At 38.4% G+C, this 14,756-nt stretch overlaps 2 protein-coding genes across 3 annotated transcripts; both read right to left on the reverse strand.

The window, feature by feature from the left end:
* Positions 1–360: 360 nt before the first annotated feature.
* On the reverse strand, positions 361–4,869 carry LOC148862699 (disease resistance protein RGA2-like). The gene has a single exon (XM_088974592.1). The coding sequence runs from the start codon at positions 4,631–4,633 to the stop codon at positions 1,037–1,039; it is 3,597 nt and encodes a 1,198-aa protein (XP_088830718.1). The 5' UTR covers positions 4,634–4,869; the 3' UTR covers positions 361–1,036.
* Positions 4,870–7,536: 2,667 nt separating this feature from the next.
* Positions 7,537–14,519, reverse strand: LOC148862700 (C2 calcium/lipid-binding and GRAM domain containing protein). Of its 2 annotated transcripts, XM_088975332.1 has the most exons (10): positions 14,397–14,519; positions 13,587–14,289; positions 11,661–12,869; positions 11,253–11,435; positions 10,878–11,161; positions 9,950–10,066; positions 8,812–9,074; positions 8,530–8,704; positions 7,982–8,254; positions 7,537–7,881 (listed from the first exon to the last, which is right to left on the reverse strand). In XM_088975332.1, exons 2-10 carry the CDS (start codon positions 13,945–13,947, stop codon positions 7,693–7,695), a joined length of 3,054 nt encoding a protein of 1,017 aa, XP_088831458.1. In that variant the 5' UTR covers positions 13,948–14,289; positions 14,397–14,519; the 3' UTR covers positions 7,537–7,692. The 2 variants fall into 2 exon arrangements, with proteins under 2 accessions (XP_088831458.1, XP_088831459.1); XM_088975333.1 differs by lacking the exon at positions 14,397–14,519 and having other exon boundaries at positions 13,587–14,337.
* Positions 14,520–14,756: the final 237 nt, after the last annotated feature.

Consider the following 14,756-nt stretch of genomic DNA (forward strand, 5'->3'; position numbering starts at 1 on the left):
TTGCAAATAGTTGCTAAAAGACAATTAAGGTAATTATTTTTAGCTAGACATAATGTCCATAGTTATAAACTGTCTTTTAGCCATGGATTTCTTTTTGCACAGCTAGCTTACAGTAGCTAAAAGTTATTTTTTTAGTGGCTTAAGAGGCATAAAGACTCAGGTGAAACACAAAAGGCTCTGTTTGTTCACAGTACAATTTTATATGCATTAGTACAAATTCAAAGGAGTGCAAATGAGAATAATACTCGAACTGTTTTTAAAGATGATATTTCCGATTGTACCTTTTTGAGGATGACCTTTTTTTGAGGTCCTACTTGATAGCTTTTTGTACAGCTTCTAATTGTACAAAGGACCTTTTGCTTTAATACAATTATACTTTACTTTTTCTAAAAAATAATGCTCATTCAGGTTTACTTTTGCTTCAGGTTTATATAGCATTGCAAACAAACAAAACAAAGTAAAACCTGAAACAAAAGTAGACCAGAATTTGCACCAACTTATTTGCACATCCATATTTTTTCACAGCAAACAAACAAAACCTAAGTGATTATCAGTTGCCACTTCTTTCTGATGGCAACCAGCTAACCTCCTCTAACCATGTAACAGAAATTGCATATTAGCTGTCTTAACGAGTACATTATGTACAACTTCTAAATAGTCATGCTGATATGTGATGGGAAGTTGAAAACAGTCTTCATACTTCAGACTACTCTACTGTTTAGAGTTTGACACTCAGATGTCGTGCCAGTTTCACCTCTTCTCTTAAATTACCCTTCCAGTAGAGGATACCCCTGATGATCCAGAAATTAAATTATATAGATGCCATGTTTGGGAAAATCCAGCTTGACAGGTTTACTCAAATCTGGAGGTCACTCTGGTAATAAATCAATTCCAGGAAGACTACCAATTTCTGTTATCAGAAGTTTGGTGAGATTGGACGCCAGCTACTGTGTGCCACTCTTTACTGCATCTCCCACATCACTTTTCCACAAGTGGACACCCTATGATCAAAATGACCTTAAGGTTCTTTAGTTGCTCAATTCTTGTTGGTAGGGAACTCAGTGAGACAATTTTTTATTTTCAGATCCACAAGTTTACTCATATCTGCCAGCCACTCTGGCAGTGTATCAAGTTCAGGAAGACCATCAATTTCCAAAACCTGAAGTGCAGTGAGCTTCTGCATCCCACTTGGTAAGCTGCTAATGTTTGGACAGTCCTTGATGACTAGGGATTTTAGCCCCCTCAAGTTTTGCAACCATTCTGGTAAAGAACAAATATCATGAAGGTTTCCAATGCTAAGAGATTGAAGTTCAGTGAGATATTGAAGCTGTTCGGGTAGAGATGTTAATTTAGAACAGTTCTTGATGCTCACACGTTTAAGTTTTGTTCCCAGTTGCTGCCTTGTCATAAGTGAACTGAATTTTGGAAATCCATCTATCTCTAAGGAAGTCAAATTCAACAATGTTTCTGGTAGTGAACACAACTCTGGCAGATTCTCAATTTTCAAATGAGTGAGATGAGCAAGTTCATCTGAAAGAGAATTCCCTGCAATAGATTTAACAATCTGTGGGTGTTCTGGTGGCCCCCTTAGCAGTAGGTTCATTGAAGGAAAAGATGGGCATCTGAAAGTTTGAATTATAGGACAGTCCACAATTTCTAGAGACTCAAGTCTCGTTGGATGCCTGCCAGATTGCCATAAACCATGCAAGCCTTCACATTGTTTTATGTATAAAACAGTCAAGCTAGGCAAATAAGGCAGTTCGGTCAACTTTGGGCAATTCCTTAGATAAAAGCTCTGTAGACGTGGCATGATTCCTTCAGCGGTCTCCAACCATCCTTCCCAATTGGATAAGTTATCCATATATAGGGACACAAGTGATGGCAGGCATGGCAGTGCCTGCAGCCTTTGGCACCCTCTGATTTCTAGTTTCATAAGCACAGGCATGTTTGATAGAGCATATAGATCAAAACATCTATAGATTGTTAATGTCTCTAATGATTGGAAAAATTCAGGTAAAGCCTTCAGTTTTGGGCAATCAGTGAGATACAGGTTCTTGAGACAAGGCATTATGATGTCCTCCTTAGATGACCAGTCTTCCCACTCACTCATTTGGAGCAAGCTCAACTCCTCCAACTTTTCAAACCCAACCCTTCTGTCAATATCATCTCCAGCATGGAAATCACTATTAAGTTTCCTGACTTTGTAGGCTTGGAATATATAGAAACGTTTTAAAAAGGGTAACTTCCCTAGTGGGGGTAAATGCTCCACAAGTTTGCAATTGTATAGAAGAACCTCTCTTAGACACTTCAATATCATTGATGTCTGGATCCATGTAGGAAACCTCTTTCCCAAGAAATCACATATGTTTATCCTTACAAGATTCATTGGAGGTTGTAGTGCTTCCAATACCTCCTCCATTCTTTCCAACTCTTCAGTTGTCACCTTATTTTCATCTTTCTCTTCCCACCACAGCTCCAAGGATTGAAGATTTTCCTTATTACTCAATTCAGCTTGTCTGGCTTCTTCTTGGCCCTTAACCCTTTCTAAATGTTCTATAACAAGACATCCTTTTAGCTTGTTCAAGTTCTTAAGTTCCAGTATGCCACATTCTCTTTCACCCCTACCCACCACAAATTTTGTCAGGGTTCTCAAGCAGGTTAATTTCATTGTTCCTCGAGGCATGCTCAATGAAGAGTCAAATTCTAAATTCCTCAAACTACATAGTGCTGAAATGCCTTTGGGCAGTTCCCTAATGTATCGTCCAAGTTGCAATGTTTGCAGATTGCAAAGCTGGCTGACTGACTGAGGCAAATACTCTAATTTTGTGTTTGAAAGATTGAGGTACCTCAAAAGTATCAGATCTCCTATCGAGTCTGGCAATTTGGAGAGTTTATCATTGTCACTCAAATCTAAAACCCTAAGCAGCTTAAAGTTGATTAAGAATTTGGAATGCATATATGCTATTTTATATGTATCAGGTAACAATAGTGTTCGAAGGTGAAGATATTTCTGCTTCCCAAGGCTTTCATCAAAGGACTGATCCTTACCAATTAATGATAAATGACGGGCATGAGAATTTGTCTCCACATACTCTTTACCAGACAAGTAAAGTGCAAGATCATGGATAACAGCATGCATTTTGAATTTAATTATGTTCCCATTCTCATCTCTCTTCTCATCTTGAAACAGACAGCAGCCAATAAGATCTTCAATGTAATCTTCTGCTCTGACTTCCATTTCTCTACCTTCATCGTCTAGAATGAAACCCTCTGCCATCCACAACCTGATCAAATATATCTTATGTATCCAGAAATTTTTAGGGAATACTGAGCAAAATACAAAGCACCTTTTAAGATACATGGGAAGATTATTATAACTCAAAAGCAGAGCAGGAAGAAGGATGCTTTGGTTAACTGAGCTTTGGCAATCCCAAATCCTGCTATTCAGAACAGCTTGCCAATCTATCCATGTTCTCCTTTTAGAGCGCATAACACTGCCAATTGTCTTCACTGCAAGAGGCAAACCATCGAGTTTCTTCACTATTTCTTTGCCTGTTTCCTTAAGCATTAATGCTTCAAGGTCTTGTTCTGTCTCCTCCTCCTTCAGAGCCTTCCTGAGGAACAAGGACCAGCTCTGGTCATCTGGCAAACCCCTCAGCTCATGAATGTATACTGCACTCATCTCGACTGAAGGATGTTTCGTACGACTTGTGACTAATATTTTGCTTCCTGGTGCACCACTTTGGAGAGGAGACTTCAGTTCCTGCCACCAATACACATTCCAGACATCATCCAGCACAAGCAAGAATCTCTTATTTCTGAGGCTATCAATTATCTTAGTATAAAGGGTATTCAATTCTGTGATGTTGCTCCAACCAATACTAAACCCACTTCTATTAACTTCATCCAGTATCTTTTTCGCCAGTTCTGTCGGTCTTGGCTTCTCTGAAACATAAACCCACATGGACTTCTCAAAATGTTCTCCAATACGCATGCTGTTGTAGACCTTCTTTGCAAGCGTTGTCTTTCCAAGCCCTCCGATTCCCACTATTGAGATGATAGAAACATTTTCCTCTCTGGCATCCAGCTCATCCAATAACCAATTCGTCACAATGTCTGCATCCTCATCTCTCCCAATTATCTCAGATTCCACAAGGACCGAACTAGTCTGACGGTTTGTGTTTAACTCAGTTACGTAAGAGTTGCTCCCTAGAACAATTCTGTCAAGACCATACTTGTCCTTATTGGAGGATATTTCATTTAACCTTGAACTTACCTCCCTGATCCTACAACCAACCCTTCTCAAAACCCCAATTTTTTTGCAGGAAGAAAATGGGGAGCAAGGGGTATTGCATACCTGGTGTTCAGAATTTGTTATCTGCAAAATCCTGGCTCCGTATTCATCAAGTATGTCTTCAGCATCGTAAGCTGCATCTTTGAGCTGCCCCAACCAGGCCCTGACCTGTTCTGACGAGAAGTGCATTAGATCAGCATCCTGCAATCCATCTCCAATTATGTTCAATTCATCTTCAAGTTTCATGAGCTCCTTCTTCACTGATAAGGTAAATCCCACCTCTTGCTCGATGAGAGATCTCAACTTACCCAGTAAGAGAGAAAGAAAAGGTTCAATCATTTTTCTCCGCAGTGGTAATAATAGCAAACAAGTAACCCTGTCCAAAAAGAACAGCTACTATGTAACATAAAGGAGGTTGATTGACTTGATTCTAAAAGTCAACGTCAACCTGTAAACCCTTTGGTTTTTTCAAAGAAACTAATTGGCCATTGCAGTGAAAATTTGGGACCCTTTCCCTTTGACCAGTTCTGCGAGATGGACCATCCTCCTGCATCTTCCGGCCATTCATTTGAAAAAGAAGCAAAAAGGAAACGCAATCCGAAAGTCTTCATCAAGTAATGGTTTAGCACTCCCTTTACCTTTTTGCATTTTTTCAAAACCGGAACAGACCGGACGGTCGGACCAGAAAAAATCTGAAACGGTCACTTGACCGATTCTGTTTTATCCCAAAATTGCTTTTTGGCAAAAAACTGTTGATTTGGTCAATGAATTGTTGACCTGGGTGGTCGAACCAATGGCTCAGATAATGTTTTTTGGCCGTTTTTTTTTTAATTTTCTATATTTATGTTAGAATGGATCGTTCATTCGAACCGGACGGTTGGATCATTCAACCTGGGAACTAGTCCACATAACGGTTCCCTATTCGATCTGGTATGTCATCACTCTCCATAATCAGTGAAATCTGATCAAAGGCGGCGGTTTTTGATAAATCACCTTTTTATGTCATTTCCTAGCTATTCACTGAAAACTACTTGAATGGTTGGACCAAATCTCTAAGACTACAATCTTTGTCTTCTAACCAGCACTCACAACCTAGGTCCTGTTTGTTTTGGCACGGGCTATTAACTGTTTAGAAGCCTGATAGTCCATGTTTTGGTCTTTTCCCATTTGATTGGAAAAAGATCTAACCGCCAAAATATGCTACCTGAAAAAAATGCACGAAGTTTTGTTTTGGACATTTTTTGAGAAGCTCTAAATGGAGCTTTTCGACTTTTTTCATCGTGTCTTTGCGTAGGAAGATGCACATTAACCAAACAGTCTTCAAGCCACTAAGATCTTAATGCAAAAGCTCATATTGTCTTTTCACTATCAGGTCTATTGAAAGATATTTTAAAAAAGATTTGCCAAACAACACCCAACTTTTCCATGTTCTTTTTGCACCAAGTACCAAGACCCATAGTAAAATTAGCTTCATTTACCAAGTAAAACTAAACCATTTTCCAAGTGGATAAGTAATTTTTCCGCTTAAAAGGAAGGTTTATAAAATATAATAGGATAAGTTTGCCCATTTTAATTTTTATTTTTTATGGGTAAAAGAGTCATTCTATTACTTATCTAAGAATTATCTAAGAATAAAAAGAACATGGTAAGTGAATTTAAATAGGTAAATGTTACCAAGTTACAAACTTGTAAATAAACAAGGCCCTAAGGCAATATAAACATCGGAAAAATACAGACAGACTTAATGCAGATTTTTGAATCCCACTTAGGATCTATAAACATTCAAAATATCAAATACCCACACTCTATGCACCAACGCCCACCTGTGAATTGACATTAATTCCTAACTATCACCTATCCCAATAGTACTTTGAACCTACAAATTTTGACCCTCGATTGATTCTCCCAAACATCCGCTCATGTCTATGTTAGTGGTTTTGTCTATATCAGTGGTATGAATCTGGTTTTGTCTATATCAGTGGTATGAATCCGGGTGGCGCTTATAACAAAGAGAAATTTGTTTTCCTCCTCTGGCAAATTTGGAAAAATCACAATGAATGTGTTTTCAATAATAGGAGTTTGCCCCCCTATATCACCATTGAAATAGCTTATAATATGTTTTTGGAGATGCAAGGGGTGAAGGAAGGAGATGATAGGTGTTTGAGAAGGAAATATGTTATCCTTGTTAGATGGAAGAGCCCTGATTTTGAGGTTATTAAAATTAATTTTGATACATCATGTATTAATGGGAATTGCTCAGTTGCTTGTATTGCTAGGGACCACCTGGGTCATATTTTGGATCTCAAAGCCTACATAAAACCACAGTTAATGTTGCTGAAGCGTGAGCGGCGTGGGAGACCCACAATCTTAGTCTCAACTTTTCAACCAGGTACATCATCATCGAAAGAGATTCAAAGCTTATTATCAAATGTCTGAAGAAAAGCTACAGTCCCCCATAGAGAGTACGCCCAATTATGCAGACTGGCTAGCTACTATGCACACTCAAACGATGTTTCTCCAGCTCCATCCCCCTATTCCTCTAAATGTATTTGCTTAGGGGACGTGCTACCCCGTTCTGGCTTTATCAAAAAAAAAAAAAAAAAAAAAAGAAGAGTAAGTGTGGCAGAAAATTGTGGGGAAGCTGTTTACTTAGTAAGTTCTTTTTACCGTTCTCTCTGACTTTGTACCTCAATTGTACAGCCTCTGGTTGTTATTTTCCTTTTAACGAATCGACACTTATAAAAAAATGTCTATGCCGATGGTTTAAAAGGCTAAATCGTTTTTCTTGTAGTTAAATATTATGGGTAAAGTATAAAAACCTCCCTGAGGTTTCTGACAATCATAAAACATTCCCTATGGTTTTGTTTTTACAAAATCCTCCCTTATAATATTGAAAAAAAAACTGCAATTACTTCTTTTTTTGTCAGGGACATTAAAAAATATCCATTTTACCCTTATATCTATCAATTTATATAAAAATTTACTAAAATACCAACAAAAGAATTTTTCACTTTTAATTAAAAAAGATCTCATTGAAAAGAATAAAGTAATTTTGTGCTATAAAAATGTTAGGTCTAGTGAAGTTTAGAAGGGCAAATATGCATTGAAAGATTCTCTAATAAGTTAGATAATTTCGGTAACTTTGAAGTCTTTATGATTGTCAGAAACTTAAGGAGAGGATTTTATATTTACCCTAATATTAACTTTGCCAATGAAACCTGAGCCCCGGAGTACATGGCATATGTTGATTCCACCACATCGGTGAACTTGTATTCTCTATGTATGCTCTCAATAATCAAATGGAACCGACACAGTTTTCTCTCCCCTGTTCAGTTTTAGATATTCAACCACCAAAGAACTACAAGTTGTTCAGTGGTGCATCGTTTTCCAGGTTTAACTTAACCATGAATTTCTTCCTCCACTAGTTCAAAGATATCCTTGGATCGATGAGTGAACTTCTCGGTTATGTTTCGAGTGATCCTCTTCTGCAACTTGGTGGTTTTGAGCCATTCTATCCCAATGTAAACATCACACTGACATGCACCGGAAGCAACAATGGTGGTCTTGATCTGATACTTCAAATGGACCTGCACGTAAAGAGTGATAAGAAAGAAACTAAATGCAATCACAACACTTCGTCTTCTTTTTAACCTTTTTAAGTAAAAGGAAATAGGTAAGAGTTTTTACACGGAAGTAGTCACCAAATGGGACTTCATGGAGAGTCATAACCTCCACCACTGTCCACCCATTACCATCTTCAGTTGGAGATTTTTGCTGTATGCTGATAACTTCCGCTCCATAAATTGAAACATGGTGGTTGAACTTGTAACAAATATGTCGCTCATACACGTTAGCTTTTGTGGCTTCCCATGGCGTTGTTGCATAGTTAAGACACCCGGATTTCTCCATCACTCTATGCTCCAAATCTCCTCCACCAAACACTTCCATCAGTAATTCTATCTGCAATCACACCATACAGCATAAATTCAGAACAAATGCAACATCATGGTGGAAATTGAACTGAGGCAACAGGATTGACTGATGAAGTCCCTCATGTAGTTCAATCAGACATTACAATAACTTGTACTTTAGGCTAACATTGTTGGTCCGAAAATGGCTTGGCAATACCTTCGAACATTAACTAATTGGGGTGCACAAGAGTAATGAAGAGTTGACTGTCCATTCTTTTGCTCTTGATGAAAGAAAAGTATATTAAGTTATAATTGAGCACTTACATGTACAAGAAGCTCTGCAAAGTAAATCTTGGACATGTTCATATCTTCTAGACCCCAAAAGGAACCAGTATCTCCGATCAGAAAAGGTTTTCCATCATGGTCCTTATGGGTTTCTTCTATTTGATCTTTTTGCTCAGGAATTGAAGTTCTTGTTCTCCACAAGGCCATGATTGTCCTGCCAAATACTATATGGTTAACATATCACAGAATGGTATTACATGAAGTTCAAATATTCATTTTCCTAGGATATGCTGAGATCTAGGTCAATCCATGGCGTGGTACCTGCTGGCCACATTGAATGAGACAAATGATTGAAAGTGGAATCTGAGCCTGCCTTCTTCATCTTGAGATTTTGCACCATGTCTTGCATCAAGACCTTGACCCTTATGCAGAATTATAATGAGTGATGGGCTACCAACCGATGACAGAGAAGGGGGGATCAGTTGAATGTCTTCAATGTCCTCCCACAGAAAAAAGAATTTGGTCTTATGTCCAAACAGGTTTGCATAAAACCCAATTATTCTTGCAGACAGGAAAAGACGGCCCTGTGCAATAACACATCTCAATGAAAGATGGCCTTTAATAAATCAACAAATGTAAAGAATAAAAGGCAGTTGATGTACAACCACCACCACTGCCTCCATCATCATCGTCATCAGAACATTGTCCACATAGTAGATACAAATTAATCTAAATAAATACATAAAATTAATTAATACACTCAATGTATTCACTTCCATTGAATACATGGTAACGGCCAAATTGGATAAGTTACTGAAACATCAAGTTTATCTGAAAAAGGGAGACAGTGCAGTTTTAGTCTTAGGCACACCATTGATCTTTTGGAGTCATAAAGTTGAGAAACACTAGGTGAAACACTAAAACAAATTACGAACTCCTAGTGTTCTAACCTATTATTCTAGAAAAACCATTTCTTTTGGAGGTATGCTGATTGACAGAAATGGGACCTATTCCTAGTGTTCTAACCTATTAATGTTTGGAACTTATTCCTTCTGGCTATCTAAAGGGATTAAGCAGAAGGGGGAAGATAGTATGGAACCTATTCTCCATAGCTATCTGATGGGGCATTTGTGCTGAGAGAAATGATAGTTTTTTTTTTTTTTTGTACAGCAGTGCATCCATGGAAGATATGAAGATATGCTGATCAAAAAGGATTTTGGTAGGATGTTTTCATGGCTGTCCGTTCACATGAGGTTCAGGGGAATACCATACAACAACTTTTTCATTTTGAAATTCTTTGTAAGCAGATGAGCATGGATTAAGTTTTTCTTTTGTACAGTAACTAATTTTACAGAGGTACTGTCATATGTGGATATAAAATACACAGCCAATACAAGACTTTACCCTTTTCAAAAACAAGACTTATTAAGTATATACACAGGGTCAGAATAACTGGAACCTGCAAGGGCATCTTTCTCTTCAGTGAGCATGAGAAATCATCAATCAGGAATTCTTCTGGTGGCAGCCCAAAGATCTTCTGGAAAGTTGAATTCCTGTAAGGTGTCTGGAGATCTAACTGCCAAGTTTGCATTGTAGAGATAAAGTAAAAGGTTAGGATAAGAACAAAAACACGAACCTTATCATCTGAATATAAATTTTCAAAGAAATATGTAATTTCAGGATTGATTCCTGTTTTAAGGGTAACTAGAATGGCAGATAAAAAATACAATTACATTAAATTAGGTCCAAAGTAGAGAAAAAAATAAGTTGATCACAAAAAAAAAAACAAAATAAGAGAGAGAACAAAAAAAAAAAAGAATACATATCAAAGAGAAAAGAGAAAATAGGAAATGGTAACAAAATTAATTTTTATATTTGGAATTTGAGCAAAAAAATTGAGTGTTTCACTGAAATTAAAGTAAAAAAAATTTGGTTTCAAGCCTGGTAAAAACCTAGACCAAACTGGAAAATGAGACTTTGTTCAGGTGAAAAAGAAAAGAAAAAAATTAGATTTGTTTATATGCATATCAAGAAAAAATAGCTTCATTTATAATCACTCTCTTCACACCATGAACAGCAATGGCCACTTACTGATCCAGATCATATGGTCATGGCTTATCATAAGATGTTGGAACAATTTCCTTGTTAACCATATTTTATTTTTTCATCTGCTGAGGTTCCAATCACATATCAAAGTTTTTCTCAGTCCAATTTTTTACTGTGCACCATCCAGTAGCATACCATCAATTGAATGCACTATAAGAGTAAGTTGGCAGACCACACGCGCAGTAAGGAATATATGGTCTATAAGGAAGATGTAGCATAAGATCATCATGGACTTTTCCTAAATTACAGTATGAAAAAATTGTAAGACAGAGTCTGCTTACCTTCTTCCCGACTTCCTTCTCCATCTTTGTCAAGTACTCTTTAACGGTTTCAACTCCTTTGCTATTCTCCAAGAAAATTCTTACATGAAGCTTGGATTGAGATGTCTGTGCAAGTTTTCCCTCAAGGGTGACCCACATGTCAGCCAGTTCTGTGGACGTGTGCTTTAGAAAGTTGATCTCAACATGCCCAAGTGAGGCATCCAGGTCAAATGGACCATCAAAATCAAAAACTTCCACATCCAGCACTGATGGTGGCTCCTCCATTGCATCAAACTCCAGTACTTCTGAAAAATATCTCCAGAAACATGGGAATACTTGTTCAACAATCACAATATATATATTTAACTTATCATATTAATAAATTCAAGACCTTACCATTCCACTGAGGATCAGAAGTTTGAAGTTTAATGGAACTTGTTCTACTTTTACCATTGCAGGTAAAAACTACATAGGGATCTGATAATCCGGTTGAATCCAGTGATGCTAAGTTGTTCCCTTCGACTAAAGCTACCGTAAGCACCCATCCATCACCTCGGGATTTGACTCCACGGTCACTTCCTATTGAAAGGGATAAAAAGTTAAGCAATCTTGGTACACCATTACAAGGAAAAAACAAGTCTGTCTAGTTGTGTATAATTTTTGAAAGGACTTTTCTAAATCTGCATGATTATCTCTTTTCAATCTAGCCTGAACAAAATGTGAGATCATAATAAAAATATGCTCTACAAGTCTGTATGGTTGTATATGAGTTTTGATAGGAATTTTCTAGATCTGCATAATTACCTCTTTTTAATCTAGCCTGAACAAAATGTGAGATCATATTAAAAACATGCCCTACTTGAAGGGCCAAGATTCCACAGGTGATTAACTCTCCAAAAGTGTCGGGCAAATCCAGCCCATTAAACTCCAAACCTTGTATTCCGTGTCCAGAGAGGAAAATATGCAACAGAACATACAAAACCATGAAAATAGTGGAAACCACATTGAAATTCCAAAAGTATTCAATTGCCAACTCCCAATTTGACTGGTGCTCTTGCTGCAATTTTGCCAACATCTGTTCCTTGTCCAACAGGGCTGTGGAACCAATTGGCCTAATTTTCTGAGACAACAAGCGTGCAAACTGTTCATTGCTTTCCTTCATTCCCTGCTGGACTCGTCCTTCAATCATTCTTCGCATTACTGTGCTTTGTAAGAAGTTAATATTCCATGATACTACTAGGCGTGAGGATTCTTCCCCCACTGATGACTCTGGTCCAGGCATTATCCTGTACAGGAACTCCATTTTGAAATAATGTCCATATGGAGCATCTGGTGTGCTCACATCCGTCGAGACAACAAATTCCCGTCCATCTGCATAGAGATAAGTTTGGTCTTCTGTGGCTTTGATGGCCTTAACTAGTTTCGTTGCAGGCTTTGTGTAGGTGATAACTCTGGTTAATATCTTCCCCAATTTCCAGATCCAAGGTCCCTCTTGTAAATCCGTAATACCCTGAAGTTCAGCAAGATCTTTCTTAAACTGTGAATTGGGTTCAAACAGGATGGAATTCAGGTGTTTTGATGAAACCATATACGTTTGGTCAAGAAGAATGCCTCCTGGCAAATCCTCCGGTAATTCTTGTTTTTCATCTCTTGATTTTATCAAATCAATAGCTTCCTCAAAACTACAACCTGGGGTAGGTTCATCCATGGAGTCCTGATAATCAGAAGTTGTGCTATATAATTCTGAAGAATAATCAGTTGTTGATTTGCATGTCACAGTTTCCTCATTCTTATTGAGAAGCCTTTCTAACCAGCTAGCAATAACCTTGACCAGTTGCTTCCATTCTGGGATTTTCCTGAAAGAAGCTACCGAGCTAAGCATGCCCTGAGATTGTTCAGCTGGATCTACCTGTTCTTTTGGGTCTTTGGTGTTGGATCCTGAACGCAAGAAAGTGTGAATGTTGGATGTGTCATTGCTTCTTCCACACAAACACAAAGTTAGGAGAATTTTACCTGCAACAGAGAAGAATATCAAAGTTGTGTCTGGTAACAGTATTCAGAAGCAATAGGTAAGGCCTACCACCCACGCCCCAAGGCTAGGGCCACATTCACGCAGAGGTCCAAAAATATTAATCAGGCGAGATGGGCAACATAGGGAGAGAAACAATGAAGATATGAACAAGGATGTAATTTGTGGAGGAATGGCATACAACAAATAAACTTCCATTGGGAGTAAATGAGAATGAGAAGTAACAAAACTTAAAGCGCTATTACTTTATTCCATAGAAACGTGTATATTTTATCACAGGGTGATCAAACTGCAAAAATGGAGGATTCCAGCGTTAGCCAAGGAGGACAATGCGATAGACTAATTCAAAAAGCCGTTTTCCTCTGAAGAGAGGATAACTATAACATGAAAACAGGAAGCTATGCTCATTCACATCATTTTTAATTTGACGAGGTAACGTCTTCCCACTCTAATACTAGAAAACCTCTTATACATGTGCATCTGTGAATGAACTTCCATGCATTAAATGGACCAAGAAATCCGTTGAGACTTGAGCTAAAGACCGCAACAGAGATTCAATGGAACGGTTTAATCATTTTAGATGGAAAACTGCCCATTCAAGAAAAAATATTATTTGTAATGCTTGTATACAGGATGGGTTGCAGGGAGCATCATAACATGTAAATTCCATCAGTTGTAACGAGAATACTAACAAAACTTACCACAGCCCTTCTCCACGGCTTTAGCGGACTTCGATTTTTCGAGAGAAAACCAAGTTGGAGGCAGGGCGTTCTTCTCCTCGGCGAGGACGGACCAAAGCGGAACCCGAACACGACCGATTAAATTGCTGGAGACATTGAAGAAGCCGTGGTAATCGTTAGGGTGGAAGAGGGAGACGATAATCTCTTCATCCAGGTCATGGATGCTGAATACGAACTCCTCGTACCAGACAGGGTTCAGGGCTTTATTCACGACTCTGGTCCGGGACTTATACTTGCCAACCCGAAGCTTGACATAGAAGCCCTCCACGGAATCCTTCACAGAAAAATCCTTAGCTTCTAATACGTACACGTAAAGCCTCATCTCTGTAACTTCTGCTTTTACTTCTTCTGCCGCTGTAAGTGACCGAAAGCAGAAGAGTGTTCTGAAGAACGTTTGGGTCCGAGAGAGGAGCAGGGAGGGAGGTGCTCTGTAACTATGAAGTGTCTGTTTCTCGCAGGACTGAAAAGGAAAAGTGTAATGTTACTGTTACCGAGCAACATAGCAACAACGTGGCCATGAAAGAAAGTAACACGATCACGGAAGACTCCACCGCTCCAGAGAGAGAGAGAAGAAAACGATTATCCAGACTCTTAAAATCGGTTCGCTTGCGGTTGCAGAGACACGAATACGATCAATACTATTCGACTTCGACCTCACCGAGTCCTACACAATCCATGTCAGCATTTTTTCGTTCAAATAAAAAACAAGAATTTACATAACTGAATATTACTAAACAGAAAAAACCGCAAATAAGAGTTCCGACTTCCGACTTTCTAGAATTGGACGCTTGAAGCAGAGACGACTTCTTGGGCTAACGGCGACTCCCTTCCCCGTTGTGTGCCTTTCTCCAATGGGTCAAGGTAAGGCCGATTCTTCTTGGGGTCCGTTTTGTTTATAGCCAAAATCGGAATCGAAATTGAAATGGTCTATTTCCATAATCTATTTGCTTTACATAAGAATAAGAATGGGATAGAAATTAGAATCAATATAAATGGGATTTCATTCCCATGGGAGGAGTAGGGAATGATGACCTTTTCCTCAAATGGGGGAATGTCATTTCAGCAAAACATGAGAATGGGATTCCGATTCCGCTTAACCAAACAGTTGGAATCAGAATAACCCATTTCGAT

Source organism: Nelumbo lutea, chromosome 3 (genome assembly GCF_056320005.1).
Source record: "Nelumbo lutea isolate HS-2025 chromosome 3, American lotus-T2T, whole genome shotgun sequence".
Classification (NCBI taxonomy): Eukaryota; Viridiplantae; Streptophyta; class Magnoliopsida; order Proteales; family Nelumbonaceae; genus Nelumbo; species Nelumbo lutea.

Bases quoted from the DNA above. Each gene is read 5' to 3' on its own strand.
- LOC148862700 (XM_088975332.1), bottom strand. From the start codon at position 13,947: ATGAGGCTTTACGTGTACGTATTAGAAGCTAAGGATTTTTCTGTGAAG. The intron at 8,255-8,529 runs GTAAGTGCTCAA...GTGTGATTGCAG, and splicing joins TTGCAGAGCTTCTTGTACAT to ATAGAATTACTGATGGAAGT. The intron at 7,882-7,981 runs GTAAAAACTCTT...CTTTACGTGCAG, and splicing joins CATTTGGTGACTACTTCCGT to GTCCATTTGAAGTATCAGAT.
- LOC148862699 (XM_088974592.1), bottom strand. From the start codon at position 4,633: ATGATTGAACCTTTTCTTTCTCTCTTACTGGGTAAGTTGAGATCTCTC.